Below are 19,367 nucleotides of genomic sequence, written 5' to 3'. Positions count from 1 at the left end.
ATGTCACTGTTAGATTAACTAACCGATAGCTTTGGATGATTACCGTAAACAGATGAAAAGCAGGGTAAGGATGACCCATCGGCCCACGTTCAAGAGCTCAAACATCCATGCAGAGTTAATGCACGTTTTTGTGTATTCAGAAACGAACCAACCCTAGAGCCGAGCATAGACTTACTTCAGGCCCGAACATCTCTCCTTCATGCCTTGCATCCTGAATCCTAACGCCTCCCCAACAGGTTATCCTAACCCTAACCACTCAACCCTGACCACCATAACTCTAGACAACGTCCAGCCCAAACTTTGCACCTTCATGCCTGCCTTTTGACCTCAGACATCCTTGATCCTCGTCTACACACCTGTGTCCTAGATGTTAATCCTTACCCTAACCACTTAGGCTCCTCGCCTTACGCCTTAATTCTGGACTACTTCAAGCCCAAACATCTCGCCTTCTTGCCTGCCGCTTGGCCTCAGACATTCTCAATCCTAACGCCTCCTCAGCAGGTTATCCTAACCCTAACCACTCAGGCTCCTGGCCTAACCCTGACCACCATAACTCTAACCATAACCCAAACTTTGCACCTTCATGCCTGCCTCTTGGCCTCAGACATCCTTGATCCTCGCTTCATGCCTGCCTCTTGGCCTCAGACATCCTTGATCCTCGCCTACACACCTGTGTCCTAGATGTTAATCCTTACCCTAACCGCTCAGGCTCCTCGCCTAGGCCTTAGGCCTAAATTCTGGACTACTTCAAGCCCAAACATCTCACCTTCATACCTGCCGCTTGGCCTCAGACATTCTCGATCCTAACGCCTCCTCAGCAGGTTATCCTAACCCTAACCACTCAGGCTCCTCGCCTAACCCTGACCACCATAACTCTAACCATAACCCAAACTTTGCACCTTCATGCCTGCCTCTTGACCTCAGACATCCTTGATCCTCGCCTACACGCCTGTGTCCTAGATGTTAACACCTTCTCGATGGGATAATCCTTACCCTAACCACTCAGGCTCCTCGCCCTACGCCTTAATTCTGGACTACTTCAGGCCCGAACATCTCACCTTCATACCTGCCGCTTGGCCGCAGACATTCTCGAGTTATCTTAACCCTACCCAAGCCCAAGCATCCCTCCTCTCTTAGTCATCTTTAGTTCACCTGTGAAGTATTGTTTCACATAAAACCACTCGACAGTATTCAGATTATGAGCTCCATTCATCAGGTTACAACAATGATTAATGTAAACCACAGTTTTAATATTTTATATATATAACAATATAACTCTCTGATGGAGTTATTCCTCCGATTACTTTCATGTTTGCTGGAATATTTCTCCATTGCGGCATCGATCCTCTTCAAACACACAAATACTAACAGAGAAAATGACATTAACCGGATCCATAAAACGAGTTTCACGCACACGTGAGCGAGCTGTAACTGTGTAATGCCGTTATATGTTTCCCTCCGGGTCTCATTTATACATTTATACATTTGTTTATGTTCTGCTCATGTGGGAGTTTCATGGAGGCCTTCCAACATGCCTACGTGTTACTTTAGCAACGAGAGTCCATTTAAGGCGCCGGAACAATTCAATTATCTCATGATCGCTGTTGTTTTTATCAGATTTGTTTCATTATTATAACCCCCTTTTGTTTGTTGGCTGTAGTTTTTCTTCGCACCTGTATTTATTTAAGTGTCGTCTGTATTTGCAGCTGTATAGACTCATGGTTTGAGATCAATCGGTCCTGCCCTGAACACCCCTCTGACTGACTGACTGATCACCGGGCCCGCGATGAATACCGTTCAAGGTGAGGGACACACACACACACACACACACACACACACACACACACACTGCTGTCTGAATGCTAATTATCGCAAGATAAGACTGTGCATGTAAACCAGAAGATCTCATGTTCCATCACATGATGGATACAAAGTCACTGTACAAACGATGAATGACAGGAAAGACCTTCAACATGAAGATTACTGAGAATAATCGAATCGTCAACCAGCTCCAATAAAACAGAATAAAATAATAATATAATGTGAACAGGTGAGTTGTATATAAATTCACCCTCAGTACAGTTGTCATGAACGGGGAAATTAGCTACAGAGACCAAAACTGTTTTTTGTACCAGGCTGTAAACATGTTTATTTCTGCTGTGAAGTTTTTAACATGGGGACTTCTGGAGACTGACTCACTTCTGGAGCCAGCCTCAAGTGGATTATAAATGTTACAGACAAGAAACGTGGCCTATAGGGACCGTCCTGTACACCGTCACCACCCAACTAGATTGGTCGTCACAACCCGTTTAACTCAGTGTAACTCAAGTTTTTGACTCGAGTCGACAACTTTGCCAACAGCCAATCATCAGCCAGGTCCCCAGCAGCAGCTGATATCACTGACTAGTCCAGCAGCAGTCAGCCCAGCTCGGCGTCTGTCTTTCAGCCTTTTATTTCACCAAGCTCTCACCAACCACTAAAAGTCAGTCCCACATTTACTCTTGTCCGGCGGCTTCTTGCTCGCTCACTCTCTCCTCTTAGCTTCCTCCGTCAGCGTCCTCTTCGCTCTCATCTCCTCTGCCATTATGTCTGTAGAGGCCGCTGAGCTCCGGTTCTGGCACGACAGTGGCTCCACTCCCCATTAGTATTCCCATATTACCTCATATTCCCTTTTATATTTCTACCTCACTACATTCCAGTTGGAAATACTCATAGTACATATTTCAGTCTGGACTAAAACTTCATATGACTGTAGATATCCAACATTAATGTGATTGTTTATCATTTTTATACGTAACTTAATGTCACTAATTTTTCCCGCTCTCTGTCCGCAGGACATCTCGTTGTCCGGCCGTGGATATCTGGACACAGACGCAACCAAATCTGATGAAACAATCAAAGCGATCAACACATACTTATCCCGACAGACTCCATCATCCTAACAAAGATAATTATTCCTCGTGAACTGAACCAAAAAAAAAAGAAAAGAAAAGAAAATGTGACTGTCGAACCATCGTACATAAAAGGGCCCCTCCCCCGAGGCCTCCATCTTAACGTCTACTGATGAGACTGCTTACGACGCCCTCGCCTCGCCGCCCAGCCGCCCTTCCTCCCCTCCTTCCCTCCTCCAGGCTAACAGAGTCCTTTAAAGGGCTTCATCAGCCTCGACTTCCAACTCCACAAGTGGCCATTTGTGGTCCGTCATGTATCTGGATCCAGGCCTGTCAGTCATTTAGTGTCCAGCCCTCCCATGGCCTTAACTGGAGGGAGAGGAGAGGAAGCAGAGCAGGAAGGGAAGGAAGAGGAAACCCGACCGACGGAGGATTGTTGAGTTGCCGACGCTCGCCTTGAGAGACAGACTTGTACATTATTATCAATGAGCCTCTCATCACAACAACAACAACAGCAACAACAACAACAACAACAACAGCAACAGCAACAACAACAACAACAACAACAACAACAACAACAGGACTCCGGCTCGGTGACCTCTCACAAAGACTCGGTGTGCTTCTTTCTCATCGTTCCTCCTCGCCTAATTTGATCATAATTAATACAAAAAAATTTAAATCCTCCATAGAAGCTACTGAGCTTGGGTTACGTTGCTCCGGTTCTGGCACGACAATGCCTCCGCTAACCATTAGCTTCTATTTAGATCCGCTCTGCTGGGGCAGGCAGCGAGGGGTTAAAAAAAAAATAAATGAAGATGGAGGGACGAAGGAGGAGGAAGAGGAGGAGGAGCGGACTGAGCATGCTCAGTACTGTTTTTTTGGACGGCGGAAGGGGCCAGCAATGTAGTTTACGCTCCTACTGTGTAACATGTGTGTGTGTGTGTGTGTGTGTCAGGCTTCACCCGGTATGTGTATGTACACTGTGTGTGTGTGTGTGAGTGTGTGTGTGTGATAACATAGCTTTTGCTGAAGCCTGGTGTGTGTGTGTGTGAAAGGTCAGTGTAAAAGGCTGGCTGGGTCAGTGCTGTGTGTGTGTGTCTGTGTATTGAAATGTTTACAGTCTAGATGTCCATGTTCCCCGTGTGTGTGTGTGTGTGTGTGTGTGTGTGTGTGTGTGTGTGTGCGACTGGCAGTCGTCCCTTTACTTTGCTGATGTTTACAGCTACAGAGAAGCGACATAACACATTGTAAATTACAGACGTAACCTCTCTCGGTTCTTTTTTTTTTAATTTATTTTTTAGATCTGCCAGATGTTTTTTTGTTTTTTTTTTTGTTTCATGTGATCACGATTAGTCATCTTCTCGTGTGAGAGCCTCGAGTGTGTACGACTGTTTGTGCATGTGTGTGTGTGTGTGTGTGTGTGTGATTCGAGAGGCACCTCTTGGTCTACGCTAACGTTGGTACCCGCCCCCCACCCAGCCCCCTACCACCACCACCACCACCACCGTCAACACCACCACCGACACCAACGTTGTGTTTTCTGCTAGAGTAGGTCTGGCTGACTTCGACTGGAGACGTGAGCCACTCAGAAAAATAAAAAAAAGACTCTGTAGTCCCGCTGTGGATGCACTGAACTGGGGCTTTATTTATTCATTTGTTCATATTTAACAATATTTGTTTAATATTTGAATCATGTGAGATGTTACTCACTCTTCAGAATGCCAAGAGCTGATGTATGACTACAAACCAACATACAAAAAACTGCATTTACAACGCTACTGTAAACAAATGGTGGAATAAATTGTGCTAGATGACAGACTCTTATTTTCAATTTTTCATTCTGTGACCCAGATAACGACTTCCACGGCTCGCTCGCTTTCCCATCAGACAACTAAATCCGCACACGGTACACACATTACACACCTGTATATTAAGAGGACATCGTGTCACAGTTTGGAAAAAGCCACCCCGCTCTTACATCACTCAGAAATGTTGAACGCACTCCAGGAGTTATTTTTGGGACTGAACTGAACTTGTGATCTAAAAACAGGCTGTGTGTGTAATCTTATAGCATTTAGGCATTTTACTACATTTCCCAGAATGCCTGCTTGACAAGCAACGGTCTAAGTATAGATCATGGGTACAAGGTCTTCTACTACCACAGATTTTAAACGTTATCCGTGAAGGTTTCAGGTCATCTTTTCTTCATGTGGGTTAAACCGGAGGCAGCTGGACTGATCCGAGTGTTTGGACTAGGCAGGATCGTTGATTGGTTCGTTAGTGCTCGTCGTTGTTGTTGTGACGACTGTCGTCAGAGTCGTTAAAATCAGTGTGAACGACAGTCGTTGAGGTCACCTTAGACTTAAATACATAAATATATAATTAAATATATAAATAAATGAAAAATGAAAAAAAGTTATATTAATATATAGTATTTCTACATTTATTTATGTATTTATTGGATCATCAGTTGACCTGAGTCAGGCTGAATAAATTAATATAACCTGAACAGGTGAGTTGTATATAAATTCACCCTCAGTACAGTTGTCATGAACGGGGAAATTAGCTACAGAGACCAAAACTGTTTTTTGTACCAGGCTGTAAACATGTTTATTTCTGCTGTGAAGTTGGACATTTGAACATGGGGACTTATGGAGACTGACTCACTTCTGGAGCCAGCCTCAAGTGGACGTTTGAGGAACTGCAGGTTGTTGTTTTTTTTGCTCACACTGATAAATAATCAAAAACTATGGTTGCATTGTTGTAAGTCGGCGTCCTAAGAGCTGGACTTACAGCTGTGATGCTTTCAGGGAAACCAAACCTGAGCGAGAATATTCAGACCAAATCTTAAATGTTGGCAGGAAATCACTGATCAGAGCTGAGAGCTTCCTAAAAGCTTCGACATGATCTATGATCGTGTTGTTTTGGGGTGTAAACTTAAAGGAATCCAGCCAAATACCACTTAGAAAAAAAAGTGTTTTAGTCTTATCAATCCTTACAAAGTCACCTTAACCTCCTCTGTAGCCGACACGACTGCCACATATGTGATAAGTTCGGAGTGAACGGCGGGCGTGAAGATCACCTGATGTTCGGATAAACCCACAACAACTAGCTAGAGATTAACTAGCCAGCTAGTTAGCCCTACTGAGCTTCTTTAGATTCTACGAGCTAGACTTTAAGTAGCTAGTTTTGGTTGTACAGCAAGACGTTTATCAGAAATGTGATATTTATCAAATGAATGCTAATGTTGCTGTTTTTAATCTAGGTGATACTGGGTGTGAAGATTGTTGTTGTTTTTTAACTTGCTACCATCAGGTGGCCACAAAAACGGATTAATGCAGCTTGTTTTTATTTAGCATCATCACATATTCGAATATGTGACGATACATTAAAGCTACATTTGGCCTAAATATAAAAAACAGCAGCTGTTTTCAGAAAGAAAATTATAAAGTGAAAAGTCCCATTAATAGTAATTAGGACAATGTTGAACAAGTTAGGTTCTTGTTTATATTCTAAATCTTCACCGGCTGATTTGGTAAACACGAGCATGCTTTGAAGATTTAATTTCATGTTTTGTCAAACAGCTGCCTCTTCCATCATGTGACGATGTCTAATGCAGCTTTGTGGTATGAAATCGTTTTTTTGTTGGGGGTCACACTCGAGTTTCTCTCCTTACATCAGCGCTTGTGATTGTAACGTGGTACCTCTTCAAATAAAGTGTTACGAACCTGTTAGCGCCAAGATCATCCCTGTTCCTTATTAAGGCTGTGACACACGGGCGAGAGGGCAGAGTTAATTTCAGCATGGACGAGGACCAACATCGTGCTGCGTAACGGTAAGAACATACCGAATAATAATGGTAACTGCTAACCTCATTGCCTATTTGTGTGGCACACTATGTTCCCTGTTTATCGTGGCCCAAGGCTAATGGAGGGGGTGATCTGTTTGGGAAATGACGTGTGCTTTAGTCTGGGCTGCAGAGTGAAAATATCTAACGAGTCTGCTGCTACACTCTCCAAAAAAACGGTTCTTGATAAGAGCTGTTTGAGGTTCTTTGGGGAACCGAACGCCAAAAAGGAGTTCTGTACTGTAAGTCGCATCTGCAGCACTTTTGGTGCTTTGAAGAACCTTTTTATGTCGGATAATCTTTCTTTTTTCCCTTTAAAGGTTCTTTGAAGTTCTGATTACTGGTTCTGTAGGTTGACAGTGCTGCAACTGGTTCTTTGGAGAACCAATATGTAAAAGGTTCCTTGCAGAACCAAAAAAGGTTTCCCTATGCCGTCATCACGAAGAACCACTTCAGGATCTAATCAAAACCTTTAGTTTTACTTTATTTTAACTTTTTGTTCTCTGGAGAACCTTTTCTATCCATAAGAAATGTTGACGGTTCTTTGGGGAACTCAATGCAAAGAGTTCTTTAAGTTGCATCTGCACCACTTTTGGTGCTTTGAGGAACCTTTTTTATGTTTGTTTTTGTTTTGTTCTTTCAGATTTCTCACTTTCAAAGGTTCTTTGAAGAGAAAATATGTAAAAGGTTCCTTGCTGAACCAAAAAGGTTCCCCTGTGGCCTCACCATGAAGAACCACTTTAGATTCAAACCTTTTTAAGGGCGTACAGTCGCTCAGCTCGGACACACAGCGACAAACATACCTTCATTTGTTTTAGTTCAGACTTATTTTACTTTCCAAGGACGTGAACGGCTGTTTGTTCTTTTGTTTTTTTAGGTGCGGGCTGCCAACTAACTAAAATGTCTGATGACTTTAATGTGCAATCTGTGGGACGAGTAATAACAATAAGATATATAATAATCTATAATATTTTAAAAAATGTCAAAATATGAAAGATGACAGCTTCCTGTTGTAAAGTGATGGTGCCTTTAACAGATGGAGGAAAATACAAGTTTGCAGCATGGACTAGCTGCAAGTTTTCACTTATGAACTGATAAACGTGATAAATCAGGACAGACGAAGAGCAACAGAGAAGCCTTAAGCATGTTTTTCTTCCTTTTCCGGCTTAATTAAATAAAAATTCAGGGTTGATTATCTATTTTGTATTACTATTGTAGTTTCCAGCTCCCAGCAACATTTATGATGGTAATATTCTGACATCTAATGGCTATTTTTGTAATTACACCTGACTTTTGATGACAAAAAATACATTTTTCTAAACAATTTCACTGTAAATTAAATGATTAGAATCCAGTAATTATTGTTTCAACTCATGAAAATTTACATTTTAAAGGTTTAAAACTTAACAAAACACTAAAAATGACTCACAGTACCAGTCAAAAGTTTGGACACACCTTCTCATTTAATGTTTTTTATTTGTTTTTATGACTTTGTAGATTTACACCGACAAGACATCAGCATTACTTAAAGTTGAGCAGTTCTTGTTATAATATGAACCAGAACAGTAGTTGGATAGAGTTATTTACTGTATGTCAACACTAACTCCGAACAATAATTGATTGTCTCAGACACATTTAAGAAGGAATTCATGGAATTCAAGGATTTTGTGTAATGAATTACACAAATTAACTTTAACAAGGCACACCTTGTTAATTAAAACCTATCCAGGTGACGACCTCATGAAGCTGATTGAAGAAGAGTGTGCAAAGCTGTTATTAATGCAAAAGGTGGCTGCTTTGCTACACTTTTTGTTTTATTTACCACATAAGTTGTTACTTCATAGTTTTTATATATTCAGCTGAGAAATTCATAAAAACAAAGAAAAAAAACATTTAATTAGAAGATGTGTCGATCATGAACGAGCTGGTTCAAAGAGCCAGCTCTTTTAAGTGAACGACGAGAGCCGGCTCCAGTACGTGAGCCTTTGTTTTTATGTATTTTTTTAAAATTTATCATGTTTTGTTTGGTAAAGTAAGACTGGCTACAGCAATTTATTGATATTAGAACATGTTTTTTTTTTTGTTTTTTTTTTTTTACTTTTGCATACTTCATTACAGAGGATGTATTAAATTATTTGAGTGATATATGTGTACACATACAAATCACAAGTCAAAAACAGCGCTAAATTTGGCTGAATTATTTTTTAAAAAGTAAAAGTGGCAACATGAAAAGCCGTTTTCTGGAGCCGACTCTTCTTGAGCTGAGTCAAATGATCCGACTCCCTAAAATGTACCGAACTTCCCATTTTTTTTAATCGACTCGCCTCGACTCGATTGCTCTCGTCTGACACAGCCGCTCTGCTCTGATTGGTCGACAGCTCCTGGCGCCAAAACTAGTTTAAAACGCGGGAGAGAGTTGTAAACAACAACAACGGGGAGCGATCGGCCGCGCGGTGCTTCCGTCGACAAACCCGACATATAAAACTACATTTACACGTCGGGACACAACATGGACGCGCAGTCGTATCTGCCCGTGCAGCCCGGGGTCGGCATGGAGGAGAACTTTCTGTCTCTCGACGACATTTTGCTGTCTCATGAGAGACTTCCCATCCGGACAGAGTGCGTCTTCCCCCGGCTGGGATTCCTGGAGAAGTCGAGCGACTCGCAGGACATCCCGGAGGTCAGTCACGCTGAAGTGGAGAAACAATATTAGTGTGTTTATTATTACCCAGGATGACATTTTACTTTGTAAACAAGGAACCTTTTACATATTAGTTCTTTGAAAGTAAGAGGCCACTCGAGCCAGCTCCGGTTCTGGCACAACACTGCCACCGTTAACTTAGACAGAGGAGTCTACGAACAATCAACAAACAACCAGCACCCACTACAACTAATGTAGGGCTGCAGCTATCGAATATTTTGGTAATCGAGTATTCTGTCAAATATTCTATTTATTAATCGATTAATCATATAAAAATATTCGTATAACTTTCACTTTGCTGCTCATTTTCGCTGTTTTCTGTCCCGGCATCTACCGATCTGAACGTTCTGTTTTGTAATCAAGTTACTCAAGGTACTCGAGTACTCTTTGCAGCCTTACTAAGTTATTTATAGCTCACCAAATGAGCAGCTAACGTGATCGATGATACTCACTTACATATCCAGCTCCTGTTCTGGCACCACACTGGCTCCACGCCCTGTAAACTTCTTCTTCTTCTTCTTCTTCTTATTATTATTATTATTATTATTATTATTATTTTTATTATTCCCCCCAGTGGTCTAAAATGCCTGTAGTACTAACACTAATACTCTATGTATTGTGTAGCTCCGGTTCTGGCACGACACTGGCTCCGCTCTTCGTCACCATTCCCCACATTTTCACCAAAATCAGTGAAATAGTTGGTGGTGTGTATGTACTTCTCCCGACCCGGAGCCCAGACGTACCAACGAAATACTAACGTGTATTGTCCAGCTCCTGTTCTGGCACGACACTGGCTCCGGCCTGTTAACCACCTCTTCTTCCCGGTGGTCCAAACCTCCGTGGTACAAACACTAACACTCCCCCGGTGCTCTGAGCTCACAGTCTGAGCTAACAGCAGCTACAGTTTACTTCACCGTCCATCAGGACACTCTGTAAATCAGAGAGTCGAGGCGGACGTCACCGTGTTGTTTGTCTCTCAGGGTACGAAGATGGAGCTCCCTCTGTGGCTCTCCAAAGGACTGTACGAGAGGAAGAGGAGGGTGTTGTCCGTCGAGCTCCCGAAGGTGTACAGAGAGGGCTGGAGGACGGTGTTCAACGCCGACCCCAACGTGGTGGACCTGCACAAGATGGGACCTTACTACTACGGCCTGGGATCCCAGATGCTGCACTTCGACAGCCCGGAGAACCCGGAGATCGGACAGACGCTGCTACAGGTGAAGCCTCAACACGAGAGTTTGTTGACGTCAGCATTAACCAGCTCTGTGTGCACAGATATCTTCATTTACTTTAACTTTACTTGAAGAACGGGTGGAGAAATGTGCGGCACGAGCCCTAAAACAGCACAGTGTCAGTACAGTGAGATGTAAACAAATCAACACACACAATGTTGTTTGATACTCCACAGCTAGGGGGCGCAATCGGATCAGAAAACGCGGCGTGGCAGAGTTCTGGTTGGTGCAGCTGTTACCAGGCAGACTGATGACACGTTACAGACTTGAAGAGGCCGACGTGTCGTCCTGTTCGTTTGTGTTTGAGCTCGTTATGAAGAAGCTGCTGCCACGTTTAAATAAAAGCTGCAGAAATCTAAAGAATGTGTAGGAGGACACGAGGAGTTACACTTCGTTATAATGCAGTGTTTTAAATGTATAAACCATTCTGGACTCATGTTCCAACATTTATTTTTTGGTTGAAGGAAAAGAACAAATGAAGTAACATGACGACAGTTAAAGTATCCTAAGCCAGTATAAGTGAGACGCTCATCAGACTGTTCATTGTTTCAGTTAAGTCTGATCTTATAAATACTGTATGACGTTCATCTCTATATTTATCACCCTAACCTTGTCCGTGTCCAGGGGAATTTAGCTTCAATTATAACAAGGAATTCCCTTTCAGGTGATTACACATTAATAAAAAACATTATTATTATTATTCTGTTCCCTCGAGGGAAATTCTTGAATGTTTCTCCAGTTTATAATTCAATATTTTTCATAATATCAGAGTGCTTTAAAGTGAAGTACAGAAAAAAAAAAGCAAAACAAAAAGAGTCCTACTATCTCTCCCAACAACCCATATCAGATGTAGTCACAGTAAACGATTAGGTTATTACACAACGTATAACATAAGTAAGAAAAATATGTAGTAGAGTAAGAAAAAAAAAAAAAAAGAGAGAGAATGAAGAAGCAGCAGTGGGTCCCAAGTTTTATAAAAAGCTGTCAGAGATCCATGCTGTGAGAACTTTAACTTCTCTAACTTTAGACATTGTAAAATTTCCCGTATCCAACTGAGTCGGTGGGAAAACTTGTTTCCATTTCAGGAGAATGGTACGCCTGGCGAGCAGGGTGGTGAAAGCCAAAACACGTTGTGTAGAAACGGGGAGGTTTTTAGACAGAGGGACGCCGAAACATCCAAAACATATGTACATGGTCGACTGGGGACTGTTTACATTGGTTACAAGCATGGCTCTGACTTGGATGTATCTTTGATAATTTAACGTGATCCTCTGTGAAACACCTTCCACTGTGAAAGGCCGTGCCTAGTGCAAATCGACGGAGAATGAATCAGTTTTTAAAATCTCTCTACTGGACCTCAGTGATGTCTATCCCCAAGTCCCTTTCCCACGCATCTTCATGGAAACCCGCCTAAATAAAATCATAGATATCAGCGTGATGATGTATACATTTCTGGTTCTGGTTATTAAACTGTCTGTCCTTTATCCAGACGTTCATCGGTCGCTTCAGACGGACGATGGACTCGTCCCAGAACGCCTACAACGAGGACACGTCCGCGCTGGTGGAGCGCCTCGACTGTCTGGAGAAGACGCTGTTCAAGTCCGGGCAGAGCGGCCTCAACGGCTTCCAGAGCTGGGAGAAAGGCCAGGCGTCACAACTCACCGCCTCCAGCCTGGTGCTCAACTACCGCAAGAGGAAGATGACCGACGTGCAGCCGTGAAAGATAACGAACACAGCGAAGAACTCTGACGTCCTGACAGCTTCAGGAGGTTTCCTTATTTTTCCTATTTATTTTCTCACATGTGTAAAAAAAGATTCACAAAGTTTTCCTGTTTTATAGCTGCTTGTTTTTATCATTAAAGATGAACAGAAACCATCTATCACTGAGTCTGTTATGAAAACTAAACATCGAGGTCACCTCTGAATGCAACTGTTGAACACGGCGAGCACGTTTTGCAATTTACCGCCCACCAGGCGCCAAACGCTGGTGAAACTGGATCATATTTTATGGAGGAAATGTTTTCTGGTTTTCCCTCTGATGTCCTCCGGCTGCTCCGCCTCAACTCTCTGTGATTTACAGAGTTTATGATGGACAGTGAAGTAAACTGCTGACAGCTGTAGCTGCTGTTAGCTCATGTTAGCTCAGTCTGTTAGCTGCTGTTAGCTCATGTTAGCTCAGTCTGTTAGCTGCTGTTAGCTCATGTTAGCTCAGTCTGTTAGCTGCTGTTAGCTCATGTTAGCTCAGTTTGTTAGCTGCTGTTAGCTCATGTTAGCTCAGTTTGTTAGCTGCTGTTAGCTCATGTTAGCTCAGTTTGTTAGCTGCTGTTAGCTCATGTTAGCTCAGTTTGTTAGCTGCTGTTAGCTCATGTTAGCTCAGTTTGTTAGCTGCTGTTAGCTCATGTTAGCTCAGTTTGTTAGCTGCTGTTAGCTCATGTTAGCTCAGTTTGTTAGCTGCTGTTAGCTCATGTTAGCTCAGTTTGTTAGCTGCTGTTAGCTCATGTTAGCTCAGTTTGTTAGCTGCTGTTAGCTCATGTTAGCTCAGTTTGTTAGCTGCTGTTAGCTCATGTTAGCTCAGTTTGTTAGCTGCTGTTAGCTCAGTTTGTTAGCTGTTGTTAGCTCAGTCTGTTAGCTGCTGTTAGCTCATGTTAGCTCAGTTTGTTAGCTAATGTTAGCTCAGTTTGTTAGCTAATGTTAGCTCAGTTTGTTAGCTGCTGTTAGCTCATGTTAGCTCAATTTGTTAGCTGCTGTTAGCTCAGTTTGTTAGCTGCTGTTAGCTAATGTTGGCTCAGTTTGTTAGCTGCTGTTAGCTCAATTTTTTAGCTGCTGTTAGCTCATGTTAGCTCAGTTTGTTAGCTGCTGTTAGCTAATGTTAGCTCAGTCTGTTAGCTCAGTTTGTTAGCTGATGTTAACTCAGTTTGTTGGTCGCTGTTAGCTAATGTTAACTTAGTTTGTTAGCTAATGTTAACTTAGTTTGTTAGTTTGTTAGCTCAGTCTGTTAGCCACTGTTTGCTCAGTTTGTTAGCTGCTGTTAGCTCAATTTGTTAGCTGCTGTTAACTCATGTTAGCTCTGTTTGTTAGCTGCTGTTAGCTAATGTCATCTCAGTTTTTTAGCTGCTGTTAGCTCATGTTAGCTCAGTTTGTTAGCTGCTGTTAGCTAATGTCATCTCAGTTTGTTAGCTGCTGTTAGCTCGTTATCTCAGTTTGTTAGCTGCTGTTAGCTCAGTTTGTTAGCTGCTGTTAGCTCATGTTAGCTCAGTTTGTTAGCTACTGTTAGCTCATGTTAGCTCTGTTTGTTAGCTGCTGTTAGCTAATGTCATCTCAATTTGTTAGCTGCTGTTAGCTCGTTATCTCAGTTTGTTAGCTGCTGTTAGCTCATGTTAGCTCAGTTTGTTAGCTGCTGTTAGCTCAGTTTGTTAGCTGCTGTTAGCTCATGTTAGCTCAGTTTGTTAGCTGCTGTTAGCTTAATTTGTTAACTCATGTTAGCTCGTTAGCTCATGTTAGTTCAGTTTGTTAGCTCTTGTTAGCTCAGTTTGTTAGCTGCTGTTAGCTAACGTTTGCTCGGTTTGTTAGTCGGGCTATGCAGACTGTGAGCACAGAGCACCTGGTGTGAGTGTTTTGTTTGAACATAGACGGTGTCGTGCCAAAACAGGAGCTGGACGAGCGGGCAATGTAACCAGGTTTAGCAGCTTCTATGGACATAATGGCAGAGGAGAAGAGAGTGAAGAGGACGCTGACGGAGGAAGCTAAGAAGAGGAAAAAGGAGAGAGTGAGCGAGCAAGAAGCCGCCGGACAAGAGTAAATGTGGGACTGACTTTTAGTGGTTGGTGAGAGCTTGGTGAAATAAAAGGCTGAAAGACAGACGCCGAGCTGGGCTGACTGCTGCTGGACTAGGCAGTGAGATCAGCTGCTGCTGTTGGTGAGCATGAGTAATGTAATCAGAAGAAACACTCGTGCTCGATGTCGGGGGCTAAATTCATTGTGAATAAATTTTTGGAGTGTTGCTGTGATGATCCAGGTTGAGCTCTGAGCTGGGCAGCTTTGATTTATTTCCTCAGGCAGCGCCGTGACAGGAGGCCAGCCAACTTGTCTTTTGAATAAAGCCCGAGCTACATGTGGGTCATCCAAACAGATAATGATAAGAGCAGGAAGGTTATTCCTGCTGAAGGCCTCTCTGATGTGCTGATCCTGGTCTCCTCCCTGCAGGATTAAATATCACTGCTGCTCTTACTACGAGAATATATCTGATATCTGTTGTTTCTCCTTCACATAATACAGTCGGACTCATTCATAGCAGCGACAGTTTGCTGTTGGTCAAAGCTGCGATTTGAGAGTTTAAGCTGAGCTCCTCACCCGGGCTCATCTCTGAGGCTGAGCCCGGCTACCTGGCAGAGGAAGCTAATTTCGGCCTCTTGTATCTCTTGAGATCTCGTTCTACCCAAAGCTCATGACCAAAAATCGAGAGCTTTGCCTTCACGCTCTGCTCCCTCTGAACCGCAAACTGTATAAATAATTTCCAAAGCTTCCTCTGACTCCAATCAAGAAGTAACATCATTTAAAAAAAACATGAATTAAAATATCAAACCACGTGTTCTTATTTGAGTCGACAATCCTCCTCGGTCGACCTCAGCACGTCCGACCAAAGTCAGAAACAAACAGTCCCACCTGCCACCTCGAATTCATCCAACATCCCGGGAAATCCAGATGTTTGAACCGGTGATATGTGGACGTATGTGGAAAAGGCATTAGTGTGACATGTGACAGCGGGCTCGCTGCTCGCTGAAGTGTTAAATGTGGGTCAGATGATGGACAGCGAGACGGGAGATGAAACTATTGACGTTGCCTCTGGGCTGTAACTATTGATGCTCATATGGGATTGTCCTGACAGCGAGAGGCCGACACAAAAACATTTCAGATTACTGATCCGTGACACTGACTTTAACGATGATGTTTACTTGTTTGTACAGCTCTGGTTCTGGCACAACACTGGCTCTGGCCTCTTCTTCTACTTCTTCTCGGTGGTACAAACCTCCTGTGGTACAAACATTAACACTCCCACGGTGCTCCGAGTTCACAGTCTGGACGGCCCTGGCTAACAAACTGAGCTAACAGCAGCTACAGTTTACTTCACTGTCCATCAGGAAACTCGGTAAATCAGAGTTTGTCCCAGATTTACTGTTGTCTGGCGGCTTAGCTTCCTCCATCAACGTCCTCTTTACTCTCTTCTCCTCTGCCATTATGTCCGTAGAGGCTGCTAAGTCTGTCTAATTGTTACTGCTAGCAAAACACTAGTGAGTAGAGTGGTTAAGTTATTTATAGCTTACCAATTGAGTAGCTAACATATTGTCCAGCTCCTGTTCTGGCACGACATTGGCTCTTAACCTGTCGATCTCCCCCTTCTGGTGGTCCAAAACTCCTGTGGTACAAACACTAACACTCCCCGGCTAACAAACTCAGCTAACATGAGCTAACAGCAGCTACAGTTGGCAGCAGTTTACTTCACTGTCCATCAGGAAACTCAGACATTACTGTGTCTGACGGCTCAGCTTTCTCTTCTTAGCTTCCTCCGTCATCGTCCTCTTCGCTCTCCTCTCCTCTGCCATTATGTCCGTATTGGGCTGCTGAGCCCGTTCTTGCAGCTCCGGTTCTAACATGACACCGGTTCCGCTCCCCAATTAGCATTCCTCCCCACGCCAACGGACCTGAAAACCTCCTCTTCCCAGGCCAACAAACTGAGCTAACAGCAGCTATATCTCACAGCATACTGTAACATACCTAAGATCCAAACTGTTAGTGTTTTAAGTTGCATTGTGGGTAATGTAGGCGACACCATCCACGTTGATTACAAGTCAGTGTAGCATCAACACGAAGTTCGATGTTTGTTTAGCAGATCAGTTACAGGCCTGTCTGTAGGTGCTGGTGGGCAGCCCGAGCTAAAGGTTTAGCTGAAGCAAAGGGCAGACTGAGGGCGAGCGTCCACGAAGCTGACATACAAGACACTAATGCTGCCTCTGGCTTCTGTCTACGTTAAGGGCCTCTGACATTTGGTATTTGTTGGGAAACCATTTGTGTACATGATAAAATGCTGAGAGGGGCCCGAGGCTTCAGCGCTTTGTCTCTCGTCTTCTGCAGAAACCAAAGCGCCTGAATTGTAATGACATTTGTCGTCTGCTCTGTCTTTGATTAAGTCTAACACATAATTTCATCACTTTTATCTCCATCACATATAATAAACATTTTATTATCACTGTCACTCAACCGACACCAATTACCGAAGAGCTCATCGCTGGACTTATTTTACAAGGCTGTTAAATTAAACTTCTGTTGTCGTTATGATCCTCTGTCGCTCACATGAATATATTATAAAGCTGCTGGAGTCACACTTTGATTTATAGCGTCAGAAAGTACCTCTTTAAAATGGTTTCATTTGTTTTAATCAAGCGGCAACGTCCGTGGCTGTGAAGTGTCAAAAACTGCAGTTCCTCTAACGTCCACTTGAGGCTGGCTCCAGAAGTGAGTCAGTCTCCATAAGTCCCCATGTTCAAATGTCCAATGTCGTTACAGATGACCTCTTTATCATCGTGTATTGACGGACTGTTTATATTCTTTATTTTATCATAGTTTTTTTGTGATGTTTAAAGACCAAAGAGAGGCAGAAAATGAAACTTATTTATGATTTATGTCTAATACTTCATATTTGCTTCAAAGGGGCCATCCAGCAACCGCAGAGAAAGATTTTTAAATTTTGGGGTTCAAAGAATCAGCTGATCTTCATTTATTCATCAGTTTCTTTTGTAATGGACTTCAAATGGGGAATAAGTCTTTTTAGATTGAAGGCTCAGTTCTGTTTTCTTGTACCAGGCTGTAAACATTCGTTGTTAGCTTCTATTTAGCTTCTTTTTAGGTCAATATTAGCTTTTTTTAGCTTGCTGATAGCTTGATTTAGCTCATTGTTAGCTTCTTTTTAGCTCAGTGTTAGCTTCTCTTAGCTCAGTGTTAGCTTTTTTTTTAGCTCAATGTTAGCTTCTATTTTGCTTGTTGTTAGCTTCTATTTAGCTCAATGTTAGTTAGCTTCTTTTAGCTCATTAACGTCTATTTAACTATTGTTAGCTTCTATTTAGCTCATTCATAGCTTCTTTTTAGCTCAATGTTAGCTTCTATTTAGCTTGTTGTTAGCTTCTTTTAGTTCAATGTTAGTTAGCTTCTTTTAGCTTGTTGTTAGCTTGATTTAGCTCAGTGTTAGCTTCTATTTAACTAGTTGTTAGCTTCTATTTAGCTCAGTGTTAGCTTCTTTTAGCTCAGTTTTAGCTTTTATTTCTCTTGTTGTTAGCTTCTATTTAGCTCAGTGTTAGCTTCTCTTAGATCAGTGTTAGCTTCTATTTAGCTTGTTGTTAGCTTCTCTTAACTCAGTGTTAGCTTTTTTTTAGCTCAATGTTAGCTTTTATTTTGCTTGTTGTTAGCTTCTATTTAGCTCAGTGTTAGCTTCTCTTAGATCAGTGTTAGCTTCTATTTAACTAGTTGTTAGCTTCTTTTTAGCTCAGTGTTAGCTTCTTCTAGCTTTATTTCTGCTGTGAAGTTGGACATTTGAACATGGGGACTTATGGAGACTGACTCACTTCTGGAGCCAGCCTCAGGTGGACGTTAGAGGAACTGCAGTTACAGTTTACACTTTGCAGCCACAGAGGTTTCTTCTTGCTTCAAATCCCACCAGGAGCATTTTATTTTTACCTGCCAGACTTTAACTCCGCTGACCGTGGTGCAACAATTTCATATTTTTCATATCTCGAACAGTTCGGCTCGTAGCGTGTTTCTGTAGCCTCTGTTTGTTTCTCTCCTGCTGTGCTGTATTCTCTTTTTCAATCAACCTCCTCCCTCTCGTCTTTTTAAATCCTCGCTAAAAAAGTGCCACGCCCTTTCACCTCTTGTACTCACGCCCCAGAAAAGAAAAGAGAGAAGAGAGGGACAAGCACAAAGACGGCAGGAGAGCGACTGAATGTCGGAGGGGAAGAAAGAAAGAAAAAGAGCTCGAGCTCTGCAGCAGCCGGGCACATCTCGGCGATGAGGTGTGAGGATTAGCTGTATCTGAAGCAACGCCCCCGCTATGCTCTCCAAATGAGTATTATCTCCCTCACCACCACCACCACCCTCCCCACGCTGGCACAAAAGCCAACAGCTCGTACAATGCCATGTTGTCAGGGCTGAGAGGAGGAGGAGGAGGGAGTCCAACAGGCTTCGCTTCATTATCTGTAGCAGGTGGCGGGCAGCCGTGAGGGGAAAAAATAGGCGGCTATTTGGTAAGCTGAGTGATATATGTGTCTGACTATGCAGCGGGGATGCGTGTATTCAGAGAGGGCCGTATGAATGGATGTAAAAATCAGAGGTCGACGTGCTGCTGGCTGCTAATTAAGCAATATTACACTCAAGGGTGTGCTTTACCGTCGTTATTGGCACGCCTGGTGCCAATAACGACGGTAAAGCACACCCTTGAGTGTAATATTGCTTAATTAGCAGCCAGCAGCACGTCGACCTCTGATTTTTACATCCATTCATACGGCCCTCTCTGAATACACGCATCCCCGCTGCATAGTCAGACACATATATCACTCAGCTTACCAAATAGCCGCCTATTTTTTCCCCTCACGGCTGCCCGCCACCTGCTACAGATAATGAAGCGAAGCCTGTTGGACTCCCTCCTCCTCCTC

General features: G+C 43.0%; 2 protein-coding genes and 1 long non-coding RNA gene across 3 annotated transcripts in view; all 3 read left to right on the top strand.

The window, feature by feature from the left end:
- Positions 1-4,786, top strand: part of znrf1 (zinc and ring finger 1) — a 56,186-nt gene extending 51,400 nt beyond the window's left edge. Inside the window, exons 3-4 of the mRNA XM_027272452.1 lie at positions 4,371-4,467; positions 4,743-4,786. Of these exons, the coding sequence (XP_027128253.1) occupies positions 4,371-4,467; positions 4,743-4,786 (141 nt within the window). The remainder of the gene's footprint in view (positions 1-4,370; positions 4,468-4,742) is intronic.
- A 4,338-nt stretch (positions 4,787-9,124) lies between these two features.
- Positions 9,125-12,546, top strand: gins3 (GINS complex subunit 3). The gene is made up of 3 exons (XM_010752693.3): positions 9,125-9,418; positions 10,420-10,653; positions 12,158-12,546. The coding sequence occupies exons 1-3, from the start codon at positions 9,248-9,250 to the stop codon at positions 12,386-12,388; spliced, it is 636 nt and encodes a 211-aa protein (XP_010750995.1). The 5' UTR covers positions 9,125-9,247; the 3' UTR covers positions 12,389-12,546.
- A 5,748-nt stretch (positions 12,547-18,294) lies between these two features.
- Positions 18,295-19,367, top strand: part of LOC113748380 (uncharacterized) — a 29,483-nt gene continuing 28,410 nt past the window's right edge. The window contains exon 1 of the long non-coding RNA XR_003464314.1: positions 18,295-18,959. This is a non-coding gene — a long non-coding RNA (uncharacterized LOC113748380). The remainder of the gene's footprint in view (positions 18,960-19,367) is intronic.

This window comes from Larimichthys crocea, chromosome XX, assembly GCF_000972845.2.
Source record: "Larimichthys crocea isolate SSNF chromosome XX, L_crocea_2.0, whole genome shotgun sequence".
In the NCBI taxonomy this organism is placed as follows: Eukaryota; Metazoa; Chordata; class Actinopteri; family Sciaenidae; genus Larimichthys; species Larimichthys crocea.
Note: the sequence above shows the minus strand (reverse complement) of the source record. Positions and strands in the feature narration are given on the sequence as shown.